At 35.9% G+C, this 16,793-nt stretch overlaps 1 protein-coding gene across 1 annotated transcript in view; it reads right to left on the bottom strand.

Moving 5' to 3' along the window:
• Positions 1–16,793, bottom strand: part of DNAH14 (dynein axonemal heavy chain 14) — a 319,091-nt gene that overhangs the window by 227,660 nt on the left and 74,638 nt on the right. The window contains 5 exon segments of the mRNA XM_047754627.1: positions 3,105–3,449; positions 4,523–4,689; positions 9,038–9,135; positions 9,225–9,270; positions 10,424–10,697. Coding sequence (XP_047610583.1) covers positions 3,105–3,449; positions 4,523–4,689; positions 9,038–9,135; positions 9,225–9,270; positions 10,424–10,697 — 930 coding nt within the window.

Raw genomic sequence — 16,793 nt, 5'->3', positions numbered from 1 at the left:
GGATAGAAAAAAATATTTCATGCAAATGGAAATGACTAGAAATTGGGGGTAGAAATACTCACATGAGACAAAATGGTCATTACAACAAAGATAATAGAGAAAGACAAAGAAGGATGCTATATAATGATAAAAGGATCAATATAAGAGGATATTACACTTCTTAATGTATATGCATGCAATACAGGAACACCTAAATAAATAAATGAATACTAACAGATATAAGGGAAGAAATTAATGGGAATCCAATAATAGTAGGAGACTTTAGCACCCCAGTGACATTGGTGGACAGATATTCCAGACAGGAAAAACCAGTAAGACAAGAGAGAACCAAAAATGATACAATAGAATAGTTAGCCTTAATTGAAACGACAAAACCCTACATCCAAAACAAAAACAACTCAAAATACATATTATTTCCAAGCACATACAGAACGTTCTCTAGAATAGGCCACATAATAGGACATAAAAATGCCTCGACAAATTTAAGAAGAAACTATTTCAAGCATATTTTCTGACCACAATAGCATGAAACTAGAATTCACTCACAGACAAATAAATGAGCAAAAACCAATTATATGATGACTAAATAACACGCTACTAAAAAAAATCCAATGGATCAATGAGGAAATCAAAAAGGAAATTTTAAAAATACGTCTAGGCAAAAGACAATAAAAATAACTACAAAATCTATGGGACGCAATAAAAGTACTCCTATGAAGGAAATTCATAGTGATACAGGCTTTCCTCAAAAAACAAGAAAAATCTTAAACAACCTACCAACCACCTAAAAAAAATTAGAAAAAGAAAAAACAAAACCTAAACTCAGCAGAAGGAGGTAAATAATAAAGGAGAGAGAGGAAATAATAAAGTTTAAAAAACAATAGAAAAATCAAGAGAACCAATAGATGTGGAAAAGGCATTTGATAAAATTCAACATCCATTCATGAGAAAAACTCAACAAAGTGGATACAGAGTAAATATATCTCAACATAACAAAGACAGTTTATTACAAACCCACAGCTGATATAATACTCAACAGTGAAAAGATGAAAGCCTTCCTGCTAAATTTTGGACAAGACAAAGATGCCTACTCTCACCACTTCTATTCAGCATAGTATTAGAAGTTCTAGCCACAGCAATCAGACAAGAAAAAGAAATAAAAGGTATACAAATTGGAAGGGTAGAGGTAAAATTTCCATGACATGATACTATATATAGAAAAACCATAAACTATGATTTCAGCAAGTTAGCAGGATAAATGGTAACATACAGAAATCTGTACCATTCCTTTTCATTAACAATGAAATACCAGAAAGTAAAAAACAACCATTTAAAATTCCATCAAAAAATTAAAATACCCAGGAATAAACCTAACCAAGAAAGTAAAAGATCTACATGTGATGAACTATAAAACATTGATAAAAAAAACTGAAGATGATTCAAAGAAATGGGAAAAATATCACATGCTCTTGGATTAGAAGAATTAATACTGTTAAAATAGTCATATTACCCAAAGCAATCTACAGGTTTAATACCATCCCTATCAAACTACCTATGACATTTTTCATAGAACTAGAACAATCCAAAAATGTGTGTGAAACTACAAAAGACCCAGAACTGCCAAAGCAATCCTGAGGAAAAAGAACAAAGCTGGAGGCATAACTCTCCCAGATATCAGGCAATACTATGAAGCTACAGTCATCAAAATAGTGTGGTACTGGCACAAAAACAGACATATGGATCCATGAAACAGAACAGAGAGGCCAGAAACTCACACACCTCAGTAAATTAATCTTTGACTAAGGAGGCAAGAACATACAATGGAGAAAAGACCATCTTCAGCCAGTGGTGTTGGAAAGGGGAATAGCTTCATGTAAATTAATGAAATTAGAAACTCCCTACCACCATACACGAAAATAAACTCAAAATGTCTTAAAGACAAATAAAAAGACATCACACCATAAGACTCCTAGAAGAGAATATAGGCAACACATTCTCTGGCAAAAGTCAGCACTATTTTCTTATCAGTCTTCTAAGACAAAAAAAAATTAAAATTAAAATAAACAATTGGGACCTCATCAAACATCTAAGATTTTGCACAGCTGAGGAAACCACAAACAAAATGAAAAGACAATCTATGGACTGGGAGAAAATAGCTGCAAATGATGCAACTGGCAAGGGCTTAATTTCCAAAATATACAAGCAGCTCATACAATTCACTTATATGTGGAATCGAAAAATTATGTACATGTACATATTTATGAAACAGACTCAGAGACATAAAATACAAACTTATGGTTACCAAAAGGGAAATGGTGGGGGAGGAATGAATAGTAAGTGTCAGATTAATAGATACACACCACTAATCTATAAAATAGATAAACAAAAAAGGATTTGCTGTACAGCATGGGGAACCATATTCAATATTGTACAATAATCTATGACGGCAAAGATTCTGAAGTTTTATATATGTATATACATAAATGAATCACTTTGCTGTACACTTGAAACTAACAAGATATCATACATCAATTATATCTCAATTTTAAAAATCAAAAAAAGGTAATGATGACCACAGATGTAGAAAAAGCATTTGACAAGATCCACCATCTATTTACAATAAAAATGCTCAATAAAATGGGTATAGAAGGAATGTAACACAACACACACACACACACACACACACACACACACACACACGTGCAATAGAATACTACTCGGCTACAAAAAGATGAAGTTTCACCATGTGTGACAACCTGGATAGACCTTGAAGATCTTATGTTATGTGCTGTAAGTCAGAATAAGTAATACCAACACCATATGACTTCAACAAATTGTAATAAACAAATTAATAAAAATAAACCCATTGATACAGAGAGCAGAGCAGTGGTTACCAGAGGAAAAGGAAAGAGAGGAGGTCAACTGTATGGTGATGGACAGAACTAAACTGTTGGTGATGAGCATGCTACAGTGTATAGAGAAACAAAAATATAATGTTGCAGACATGAAATTTACATAATGTTATAAACCAATGTTACCTCTGTAAAGTGTTACAAATTTTTAAGAAAAGATTCTCATGCAATGGCAATTTTCAAAATATTTACCTGCAATAGATTTTCATGCCTTTTTTCGATTACAGATCTCAAGAGGTTGTGGATCATATGTATGATGTTCTCGACATATGGTAAGCATTGTGACTGATAATCAGAACTCAAAACGTCGAAAATGCCAATGCGCTTCTCGATGGCCATACTGACAACCTGCCTAAGATAGTTTCTGAATTTAGCTAGTAGAGTTTTAAACTGTGTTGAATTTAATTTTTCCAAAGATGCTATTTCGGTACTTGCTATTTTGGCCTTCTCTACCATGGTACGATATTTTATAAACTGGCAGCTGTAAACATTAACTAGGCCCATTGAACTTCCAATAATAGTCAGGAGATTCACAATCTGTAAATAAGAATGTTAAAAAGTCAGAATTTCATTTTAAGAGTGATAACAGTGTGGTTTAATATGCTAATGGTTCTGTTAAAATATTTTAAACAGTTTTATGTGAAGCTAATTTTGTTAAAAACCTCTACTAAATACTTAAATATGCTGGAGATATAACACTTTAAGAAATTTAGATGCCTCTTTATATTTCACTTTTACGTAAAGGCTTATTAGCCTATTTAAATTACTGTTAGTGTGCTATTTTGAGCCACGTAGTAGAGACACCAATCATTTATTCCTTTGCTTGTCACACCTTGTTTTAGGTACATGCTCTACGCATAGCCCTGGAAAAGCTCAGTTCTATATACCATGGACTTTATCCCATCCCCAAGATACAGGTACTTTGAGCAGGATAGAATCTTGACCTAAGCTAAGAAAACTAGATTATTTTGTGAATTTGGACAAAAAGCACCTAGATGGCAATGGAAAAAGCTGGGGCCATGGTACATGAACATACTGGCAAGTCAATATTATGAGGGAATCATAAAATAGAAAAAGCTCATTTGTATGGTGGAGGTTGGCAAAATATACATGAGGAGATAGGCTGGTAATGATTTTCCAATTGCCAGTAATTATAATACGCTATTTTCTTTAATAAATCCCTTTCATGTAAGAATTTTAGTGTGTTTCTGCTCCTCAAACCAAATATTTCTTCAGATAAACTGTTGTGGTTTTTTGGTGTGTTTGTTTTTTTCTTTTTGTGGCCGCACCTGCAACAAATGGAAATTCCTGGGCTACAGGCTGAATCAGAGCTACAGCTGCCAGCCTATATCACAGCCACAGGAATGTGGGATCTGAGCCACATCTGCGACCTGCACCACAGCTCATGCCAATGCTGTGATTCCTAACCCACTGAGCGAGGCCAGGGATGGAACCCACATCCTCATGGATACTAGTCAGATTCCTTTCCACTGCACCACAATGGGAACTCCAAGGCCAGGGACTGAATCCACACCCTCGTGGGTCCTGTGTCAGGTTCTTAACAAGCTGAGCATTGATAGGAACTCTTGAAAAACTGTTTTTAAACTTACTTTATTTTGGTAGGTAGGATCCATTTCAAAAAGGATCTGACAATCTGGCCACCTGGTTTGATTCTTATAGTCTATTACACTTTTTCTCGTATTAGGTAAATCCGTAATTAAAGCCAAATCGATAAAGTTAGATAGGCGAGGGTCTTGGCAAAGAGGAATAATTTTGGCTAAAATATATAATTCAAAGGTCAGTATTTTCAGAAGTCTTATTGAAAGCAACACCTTAAAATTATTTATGACATCTACAATTACTCAAATCTGAAGCTGATTTATTCTGAGGGCTAGACAGTATCCTATACTGATAAATGGAATTTAAAGACAGGTGTAAAAATATGGACTTAATATTACATGGAAACAAAAGAATCACTCACAGGTATTGCACGGTGGTGGGGCAAGGCATACTTAAAAGAAAAAGTGAGAAGTCACTGAGTTAACAAGCACTTCAAGTTTATCTCTATGTAAAAAGCATTATACCATCGTGAATATACAAAGATTACAAGACACCATCTTCACTGGTCATTAGAAAAATGCAAATTAAAACCATAATGAGTTATCACCACACACCTATTAAAATGGCTTCTTTTTGAAGGGGTGGGGCCAGATGGCAGAGGAGCAGGACGTGGAGTACACTTTCTCTGACAAATAAATATATCAAACATACATCTACATGTGGAATATTTCTCACAGAAAATCTACTAAGCACTGTCAGAAGAGCTCAGACTTCCAAAAGGGAAAGAAAAGTTCCATGTAACTGGGTAAGACAAGAGAGAGAGGGAGAAAGGAATTGGGGTGGGATAGCGCCCCTAGGTGGAGCTGTGAAAGAGGAGCAGTCACTGCACACCAGGAAGGCCCCTCACTGGAAGAGAGAACAGCTGGGACGGGGAGATGTGGAGCCTTGACAGAGACTGCAGCAAGCCTTTTGCAGAGGGCAAACCAGAGAAAGACATGCAAAGTCAGATGGTACCACCCAGAAAACTCCAGTCAGAGGCTTGACCAGTAAGGTGGGCAGGGGCTGGACACTGAAGCTTGGGCTTTGGTGGTCAGGACAGAGGAAAGGACTGGGGTTGGCTGTGAGAAGACAACCTGAGGGAGCTAGGGTGGAGTGCATCATAATTGAGGGAGACTGGAAGAAGCCTGGGCCCGACAGAGAGGCGAGGCATAGCACCATTGCTGGATGGCAAGAGAAGGGAGGGCTAGGACCACCAGAGGTACTTCTTTCTCCATGTGCAGGCTCTCAGGCCACACATGGCCTGAGCTCCTGTGGCAGGTGCTAGCCACTGTGGTCATCTTGGACTCCAGAGCGGGCGCAGACCACTGCTTTCACCGAGAGTCTCATGGGTGGGCAACAGTCACTACTCCTTCCTTCCTGGGGAGGCACAAGGCCCACTGCTGCCACCCCCAGAAGGCCCACAACTGCAACCAGGCACCAACCCCTCCCTGCCCCTTCCCCAGGAGTGAACATGGCTCAGTGTCACTGCTCTCAAGAGGTCTAAGAAGTTGTAGAATAAAAACCATATTATCATCTCAATAGATGCAGGAAAACCTTCTGACAAAATCTAACACCAATTTCCAATAAAAACCCTCCAGAAAGTAGGCAGAGAGGGAAGCTACTTCCTCATAATAAAGGCCATATATGACAAACCTACAGTTAACATCATTCTCCGTGGTGAAAAGCCGAACAAATTCCTACTAAGATCAAAAACAAGACAATGGTGTCCACTCTCACCACTTTTATTCAATATAGTCTTGGTAGTCCCAGCCATGGCAATCAGAGAAGAAAAGGAATAAAATTGGAAAGGAAGAAGTTAAAACTATCACTGTTTGTAGATGATGATACCAGACACAGAAAATCCTGAACATGCTACCAGAAAATTCTTGGCACTCATCCATGAATTTAGAAAAGCTGTAGGACAGAAAATTAATACACAGAAATCTATTGCATTCCTATATAGTAACAATGAAAGTTCAGGAAGAGAAATTAGGGAAACAGTCCCATTTACCATCACTTCAAAAAGAATAAAATATCTAGGAATAAACCTACCTAAAGAGACAAAAGCCCTGCACTCTGAAAACTGAGACACTGATGAAAGAAATCAATGATGACACACAGACAGAAAGTTATATCATACTCTTGGATTGGAAGAATCAATAATGTCAAAATGACTATACTGCACAAGGCAATCTGCAGATTCAGTGCAATCCCTATTGAACTAACATTAGCATTTTTCACAGAACTAGAATAATTTTTAAAATTTGTATGGAAACACAAAAGACCCCAAATGGCCTAGGCAATCATGAGGAAGAAAAATGGAGCAGGAGTAATCAAGTTTCCTGACTTCAGACTACACTACAAAGGCACAGTCATCAAAACAGTATGGTTCTAGCACACACATACACACACACACAAAAACAGAAATATAGATCAGTGAAATAGGACAGAAAGCCAAGAAATGAACCCACACAACTATGTTCAACTAATCTATGACAATGAGGCAAGAATACACAGTGGAGAAAAGACAGTCTCTTCAATAAGTGGTGCTGGGAAAATAGGACAGCTACATGTGAAAAAATGAAATTAGATTACTCTCTAACATCACACACAAAAATAAACTCAAAATGGTTAAAGACCTAAATATAAGACCAGATACTTTAAATCTCTTAGATGAAAACATAGGCAAACACTCTCCGACGTAAACCAAAGTAATATCTTTCTTAATCAACCTCCTAGAGTGATGAAACTAAAAACAAACAAACAAAAAACAAATGGGACCTCATTAAACTTAAAAACTTTTGTACAGCAAAGGAAACCATAAACAAAACAAAAAGATAATGCACAGAATGGGAGAAAATATTTGCAAAGGAAGCAATGGACAAGGGATTAATCTCCAAAACATACAAACACTTCCTGCAGTTCAATATCAAAAAAACAAACCCAATCAAAAAATGGGCAGAAGATCTAAAGAGACATTCTGCAAAGAAGACATACGGATGGCCAAAAAACACATGAAAAAAATGCTCAACACTAATTATTAGAGAAATGCAAATCAAAACTGCTATAAGGTACCACCTTACACCAGCCACAGTGGCCATCATGAAAAAGTCTACAAACTATAAATATTAGAGAGGGTGCAGAGAAAAGAAAACCTTCTTACACTGTTGGTGGGACTATCAATTGGTTCAACTATGGAAAACAGTATAGAGGTTTTTCAAAAAACTAAAAACAGATCTACCATATGGATTAATCAATATCACTCCTGGGCATCTATCTGGAGAAAACCCTAATTTGGAAAGAAAGATTCACCCCAATGTTCACTGCAGCACTATTTACAATAGCCAGGACATGGAAACAACCTAAATGTCCATCGACAGAGGAATGTATAAAAAAGATGTAGTACATATATACAATAGAATACTACTCAACCAGAAAAAAAGAATAAAATAATGCCATTCGCAGCAACATGGATGGACCTAGAGATTATCACACTAAGTGAAGTTAACAAAAGAAAAACATATGATATCACTTATATGTGGAATCTGAAAAAAGCATACAAATGAACTTATGTGCAGAACAAGAAGAGATTCACACACTTTTAAAAAAAACATAAACTAGGGGACTTGGGGGAGGAATGGACTGGGGATTTAGGACTGGCATACGCTTGCTGAGGGATATTCAGTGATTGATTAATGGGGACCTACTATAAAGCACAGAGAACTCTACCCGATCTTCTTTGATAATCTCTGTGGGAAAAGAATCTAAAAGAGAATGTATGTGTGTATACATGTACAACTGAATCACTTTTTGGTACAGCACAGATTATCACAATATTGTAAATCAACTATACTTCAATAAAACTTTAAACAATGAAATGAAATTAAAGCCTTTCACAGCAAAATAAAGGATGAAGTTTTCAAACACACACACACACACACACACACACAAAATAATGAATGAATTCCTGAGGCTTGCAGAGAAAAATAAAACAATGCACTAGATACCAGTTTAGGCTGGAAAATGGGCCCTCTGAACTCAGCAAACTATCATGATGTGACTACAAATGAGGCAGTATTTAAGGAGTTGCCAAGGGTTTTACTTTTTATAATTCTGTAAGATTTAAAGAAGGGATATTTAGGTCAAGCCAGTAATTTCCATGTAATTGAAGATTATATCACATAGCTGGAAAAGAATTTTTTAAATATTTTAAGGTGGAACACTTTCTGTTATGCTATGACATAGAAGATATTGCTCATTTATTCTAACTCTGATATAATTCGGTAGTACATTCTCGAAAAATTCAAACCTTGGGCTGTTTTCCTAATTCCCAACACATGCACTCAATGGCTGTGTTTATAATTCACATGTCCTCAAATAATTCCAAATTCATCTTGACTCCAAAGAGTGTGAATTTATGATTTCCTAATACATTGTAATATCTGCCACATCTTCCTGGGATGTCTAAACTTAAGAAAATATTGCAAAGAAGACAAGGTATTTAACTAAACTTTAAAAATACTTACTTATACATTTTTCTATATCAGTTATCATATTTTGAATTTTTACTGAAAACTCCAATCTGTTGGGACTTATGAAGAGGGTTGTAGGGAATTCTAAAACTCTAAGAGAAAGTAATAAAAGCATATGTAAGAAGAATGCAGTAACATATAAAATACAGTTACCTGTAATTTCAAAAATGTCACTACTTACCCATCATGCATGTACTTTTTCTCAAACTCAGTTGCGATGTCTACATCTATTAGAACCCATTAAAAGAAAGAGAATTAAAAATTGATATTTATATCAGCTAAATGACAAGGTAATACATGTCAGTGCTTTCTAAATACCCTAAGAATAAACTGGAAAGTTTATTTTAAAGACAGTATTCAAACAGTACACTTCAGATTCTGATTAAGAAAGTCTAAGAAGTCCAAGTGTCTGCATTTAAAAATGTATCCAAGGGAGTTGCCATTGTGGCTCAGCAGAAAGGAATCTGACTAGTATCCATGAGGACACAGGTTCAATCCCTGGCTTCTCTCAGTGGGTTAAGGATCTGGCGTTGGCGTGAGCTGTGCTATAGGTAGCAGATTCCACGTTCCTATGGCTGTGATATAGGCTGGCAGGTGAAGCTCCAGTTTGACCCCTAGCTTGGCAACTTCCATATGCTGCAGGTGAGGCTCTAAAAAGCAAAAAAAGACACATGTACTCCAATGTTCATTGCAGCACTATTTGCAATAGGCAAGATATGGAAACTACCTAAATATCCATCGACAGAGGAGTGGATAAAGAAGATGTGGTACATACACAATGGAATTTTACTCAGCCATTAAAAGGAACAAAATAACGGCAATTTTAGCAACATGGACGGACCCAGAAATTATCGTGCTAAGCAAAGTCAGTCAGACAATGAGACACCAACATCAAATACTATCACTTACATGCAGAATCTAAATAAAGGACACAATGAACTTCTTTGCAGAACAAATACTGACTCACAGACTTTGAAACACTTACGGTTTCCAAAGGAGATAGGCTGGGGGGTGGGGGGATGCGCTGGGGGTTTGGGATGGAAATGCTATAAAATTGGGCTGTGATGATCACTGTACAACTATAAGTGTAATAAATTCATTGAGTAATATAAATAAAATGTACCCAAGGTGTTGCTGCTCACCCTGACGAAGAGGGTCCACAAGGTCCCTCAATGATATGATATATGCAATAAGATAAAGTTTATAATGGTGTTATTTCTTACATGCACCACAAATGATTTATAACTTTATACTCACTTTGAGCTTTTCACACAATATTTCCTATTAACAAATACATAAACTATTAAAATTTTCTCTCACATGTTATTCTCCAGCTGTTAGGATAGTTCTCTTCACTTTTAATAATCTTATTAATCATACCTGAAAGAATTTCAAGGTTGGAACTATATTTTTTCAGTTTCGTGACTGGAAGCAATTCTTCACTTGAGTGTTCAATGGCAAAATTGACTTCATTTTCTGATATTTCTTCTTCATACATCGCAGATTTTTCAGAGCACTTGTCAGATTCATGTAAGCTCTCTTCAGAACTTTCTGAAGAATCACTCTCAGCAGGAATTCTCAACCGTATATTTACTTCAAATACTGGTGCATACATTTTTCTCACATCCTTATCCATTTTCATACTATTCAAAATCTAATTTAACAGATATGTTAGAGTGCAAGTGACAATATGTAAATAAAATATCATTTCTTTTATTTAGGATAATACAGATCTAAATTTTAAATGAAAAAATAATATTTCAGTATAAAGGAAAAATATTCTATTGTTATACAATTGATTTTCATTAATAAGTAATATGAAATAAATGATACAGTAGAGTTTCCCCCAAAAGACTCTAAACTGATGCCAGAAGGGATACGTATTAAACATTTAAGAACTTAATACAAATTCATAAGCCCTATCCCCAGTTATAATGAGTTAAAAAGGCAGGGGCAAGGTCCAGGAATCAGAATCATTTAAAGGCTAAACAGGTAATTCTACTGTGTACTCAGTTTTAAGAATTCCAAATCAGAAATATACTTCAAATCCATCACTAAGGTCCTAGTCCTTCACTATAACATAGTAATACTAGCATAGGTGTCCCTACTGAAAAATAAAGGAGTATTTCAAATATAAATATCTATTTACAAACAATGTCATTGGTCTTAGGTTCCAGCTAAATGTGGGTTCTCAAGTGATCTATTTATTTCTCATAACCCATAAATAATCTGTTTTGCTTGAGGCATCCAGCAAGTGTCTCCTATGTGGTCATCTGAATCACCTGCTGGAACCTCAACCATTTGTTTCAGTCATTAAGAAATAAAAGGGGGCATTTATGCCATGGTTCAGTGAGTTAAGAATCTGACTGCAGTGGCTCAGGTCACTGAGGAGGTGTGGGTTTGATCCCTGGCCTAGTACAAGTGGTTAAAGGATCCAGCACTGCCAAAGCTGCATTGTAGGTCATAGCTGCAGCTCAGAATCAATCCCTGGCCTGGGAAGTTCCATATGCTGCAGGCACAGGCATAAAAAGAAAAAAAAAGTAAAAGGACTTAACAGTAATAACAAGTCCTTCGCCAAACTGAGATTTAGCGATACATTGTCCTGTGAGGTAGATCTAGATCTACCTATTATGAGATGAATCTTAACAACATAATGTTGAATAAAAATATGTAAAAACAGAAAGGCATCACAATGACATCTATGCAAATTTTAACAAGCATATACAAAAACTCAGTAATATATTGTTAAAAATCAATGAAACATTATGGAAGGGGATTGAAGAAAAAAACACGAACTATACTCAAGTGAGTTCTCATAAGAGGAAAAGAATTGGTTAAGGATGGGGAAAAGAGAGGAAAAATAAAATAAAACAAGCAAGAGATCTTGAATGAACTGATGAAAACATAATGTATGAACCAAGAGGATGATCAAGTCGGCAGTCCATATCTGATCTCTCAGACAAAATGAGGTGGCAGATGAACATGTTCTAGAAAAAGGAATAAGATAAAACACCAGAAGAAGAACTAAATAAGTGGAGATAGGCAACCTACCCGAGAAAGTGTTCAGAGTAATGGTTGTAAAGATGATGAAAAAACTTGGGAGCAGAATGGATGTACAGAAGAAGTAGTTAGAAGTTTTCATCCAAGAACTATAGGAAAAATGAAGAACAACCAAACATAGATAAAGAACAAAATAACTTAAAAATAAACTTGAAGGAATCAATAGCAGAGTAAATGATACAAAGGAACATATCAGGGAACTGTAGGGCAGAGAGGTATAAATCACTGTCACTGAACAGAATAAAGAATGAAAAGAAATGAAGACAGTTGATGAGACTTCTGGGACAACATCAGTCACACTAATACTCCCATCACAGGGGTCCAAGAAGAAGAGAGAGAGAGAGAGGAACTGATAACATATTTGAAAACATAATAGTTAGAAAATTCCCTAGGCTGGGAAAGGAAACAGTCAGCCAAATCTAGGAAGCTCAAAGTCCCACAAAGGATGAACCCTAAGAGGAACCACACCAAGTTGCATTGTAATTAAAATGACAAAAAATAAAGATAAAGAGAGAATATTAAAAGCAAGGGAAAAGCTACATATAACATACCAGTAAACCTGCATAAGGATCTCAGCTGATTTTTCGACAGAAATTCCCCAGGCCAGAAAGAAATGGCATGATACATTCAAACTGGAAAAAAAGGGAAACCCTACTCAACTCAGCAAGGCTCCCCTTCAGATCTGATGGAGAGATCAAAAGCTTTACAGACAAGCAACACCTAAAAGTTCTGCCCACCAAAGCAGCCTTACAACAAAAGTTAAAGGAAATTCTCTAGGTGAAAAAAGAAAAAGCCACAAATAGAAATGAGAAAATTATGAATCAAAAAGCCCTGTTAAAGGCAAACATACAGTAAAGGTGGGAAATCATCCACACCCAAAGCTGGTAGGGAAGTTAAAAGACAAAAGTAATAAAATCATCTACATACACAGTAAGCAGTTAAGGGACACACAAAACTATTAGATATAAAATATGATATTCAAAACAGTATCATAAGGAGAGATTACAAATGTAGGATTTTTCAAGTGCATTTAAAATTAAGACATCAGAAACTTAAAATAGTCATGTTTATATACAAACTGCTATACAAAAACCTCATGGTAACCATGAATCAAAAATCTATAATATGGAGTTCCCATCTTGGCTCAGTGGTTAACAAATCCAACTAGGAACCATGAGGTTGCGGGTTCGATCCCTGGCCTTGCTCAGTGGGTTAAGGATCCGGTGTTGCCGTGAGCTGTGGTGTAGGTTGCAGATGCGGCTCGGATCCTGCGTTGCTGTGGCTCTGGCGTAGGCTGGACCCCTAGCCTGGGAACCTCCATATGCCGTGTGGGAGTTGCCCTAGAAAAGACAAAAAGACAAAAAAAAATCTATAATAGATATACACACGAAAAAGAAAAACGAACCCAAACACTAAAGATAGTCATCAAATCACAAGAGAACAAAAGAAGAAAAAAGGGGGTGTGGGGAAATGTCTACAAAACCAAATCTAAAATAATTAACAAAATGGCAATAAGAACGTACATGTTGATAATTACCCTAAATGTAAATGGACTATAAATGCTCCAACCAAAAGACAAAAGACCCCAAAATAGGCTGCCTATAAAAGACTCACCTCAGAGACACACATAGACTGAAATTGACGGAATGGAAAAAGGTTTTCCATGTATATGGAAACCAAAATACCTGGAGTAGAATACTTATATCAGACAGAATAGACTTCAAAAGACTGTTAAGAGAGACAAAAAAGGACACTATATAATGATCAAAGTATCAGCCCAAAAATAAGACATAACAATTGAAAATATATATGCAGCCAAAATAAAAGCATATAAACAGAGCAAGTATTAATCATAGAGAGAAACTGACAGTAACACAATGATGGCAGAGACTCTAACACCCCACTTAGCAATGATCATCTAGATGAGAAACCAGAAGGAAAACACTAGCCTTAAATTACACATTAAACCAGATGGACCCAACTGATATATAGAGCTTTCCATCCGAAAGCAGCAAAATACACATTCTTTTCAAGTGCATATGGCACATTCTCCGGGATAGATTACATATTATGCTACAAACCAAGCCTTGGCAAATTTTTTTAAAAACTGAAATCATATCAAGCACCTTTTCCAACTACAATACAATGGCATAATAATTCAACTACAAGGACTAAAAGATCAAAAAATCAAAAACATGTAGATGATAAATGATATGCTACTAAACAACCATGAATCACTGAAGAGAGGAAAATTAAAAAGAAAAAACTAGAGAAAAATGAAAATGTGATAGTACAAAACCTATGGGTTGCAGCAAAAGAAGTTCCTAAGAGGAAAGTCCATAGTGAAACAAGCTTACCTCAGGAAACAAGAAAAGTTTCAAATAAAAAACTAAACTTACAGCTTAAGGAACTAAAGAAAAATAAATAAAACCTAAAGTAAGCAGAAAAAAGAAATCATACATATCAGAGCAGAAATAAATGGAATAGAGACTATAAGAAACAATAGAAAAGATCAATGAAATGAAAAGCTGGTTCTTCGAAAAGGTTAAAAAAAAAGATAAACCTTTAGGCAGTATTATCAAGAAAAAAAAAAAGAGCACCCAAACCAGAAATGCAAAAGGCGAAGTTACAACCAATGGCACAGCAATACAAAGGATCTTAAGAGACTACTACAGGTAAGTACATGCCCATAAAATGGACAACCTAAAAGAAACAGACAAATTCTTAGAAAGGTACAATCTCCTAAGACTGAACTAGGAAGAAATAGAAAATATGAACAGACCTATTATCAGTAGTGAAACTGAATAAGTAATTTAAAAACTCCCAACAAACTCAAGTCCAGGACCAGATGGTGTCACAAGTGAATTCTACCAAACATTTAGAGAAGAATTAACACCTATATTTCTGAAACTATTCCAAAAAGTTGCAGAGGAAGAGATACTTCTGAACTCATTCTGTTTGGCCAGAATCACCCTGATACCAAAACCAGACAAAGATGACATTGAAAAAGAAAATTACAGGACAATTTCAATGATAATGAAAAAATCCTCAATAAAATACTACCATACCAAAACCAAGAATATATTAAAATGATCATACACATGATCAAGTGGGATTCATCCCAGGGATGCAAGGGTTCTTCAACATATGCAAATCAATCAATGTGATACACCACATTAACAAATCCAAGAACAAAAACCATGTGATCATCTCAATAGATGCAGAAAAAGCTTTTGGTAAAGTTTCCTAATATCTATTTATGCTAAAAACTCTCCAGAAAGTGGGCATATACCTCCACATAAGGTTATAAATGAAGTCAAGGAGGACAAGGCCACAGCTAACATCATATATAACAGTGATAAGATGAAAGCATTTCATTTAAGATCAGGGATAAGACAAGGATGCCCAATCTCACCACATATATGGAACAAAATGGAAGTTCCCAGGCTAGGGGTCGATTCTGAGCTACAGCTGCCTGCCTACACCACAGTCACAGCAACATGGGATCTGAGCTGCACTGCAGCCACACCACAGCTCATGGCAATCCCATATCCTTTAACCCACTGAGCGAGGCCAGGGATCGAACCCACATCCTCAGGGATACTAGTCAGATTAATTTCCGTGGCAAAGACATTATATGCTGGTGAGACTTGGCGAGGTTATGGAGCAATAAAAGATTATGGAATTGCCAAAGTTGTTTAAATTGGCATAAGCACTTGGGAAACCAATTTTGCATTACTCCCTACAGTTGTAAATAAAGATACCTTTTCACCCAGAATTCTCACTCCTCAGTAATAAAGAGTAAAGTAAACATATACAAGAATATATAAAACAAAACCTGAAAACAACCCAAATAGCTATTAAAGGTAGAATGAGTTATTAAATTGTTTCATCAAGAAAGAATATACAAGAAATATTTAACACTTTTAATGTGGGTGACATCTCATTGGGTGTTTGCTTAATTATACTTTAAGGCATACAGATGCAGTATATTTTTGCTTAATAAAGACTTTATAAATATAATTCATATGTACTATACAAAGTTTGGACCCTACAGGAGTGTATATATAAGAAAGTAAAACTTATCTAGAGTCCTAATACCCACAGATAACAACTGTTATTCTGTTGCATACATTTCTGGCCTTTAAAGTATGAAAGTGTACTTATTTAATACACGTGGAAATCCTCATTTGATACCCAATCTATGTAAAGTATTTTTAAAAGAAAAAATATATAAAGTACATATACAGTGGTATTTAATAAAAATGTGATTTTCCCCACAGGATAAGCACTTAGCATATAAAGTTTAAACCTAAGAAAAGAATGCTGGGGTGGGGGCAATAATTCTCCATGGCAAGCAAAACTTTTCTAGTGAATATTTCTGTAGGATTCTTTCCAGGTCTTTTACATTTGGCTTATGTCATTTTTAAGTTAATAACACAAACCAAAAAAGTACTCTCAAGAAAAGCAGAGTTAGAGGAATACAGTGGGGGAAGGGGAGAGTAGAAGGAGGTAGCTGCTGCCTTAGATACAGCAACCTTCCCTGACTACTTTCACGTAAAGCAGCACACAGTATCACTCTGTATTCCCTCGTCTTCCTTTGTTTTTCTTCATAGTACTCATGACTTCATTATCTGTCTCCCAGTATGGAACATAAGTTCCAAGAGATGAGGGAATTTGTTCTGCCCAC

The sequence above is a fragment of the Phacochoerus africanus genome, chromosome 12 (genome assembly GCF_016906955.1).
Source record: "Phacochoerus africanus isolate WHEZ1 chromosome 12, ROS_Pafr_v1, whole genome shotgun sequence".
Taxonomy (NCBI): domain Eukaryota; kingdom Metazoa; phylum Chordata; class Mammalia; order Artiodactyla; family Suidae; genus Phacochoerus; species Phacochoerus africanus.
Note: the sequence above shows the minus strand (reverse complement) of the source record. Positions and strands in the feature narration are given on the sequence as shown.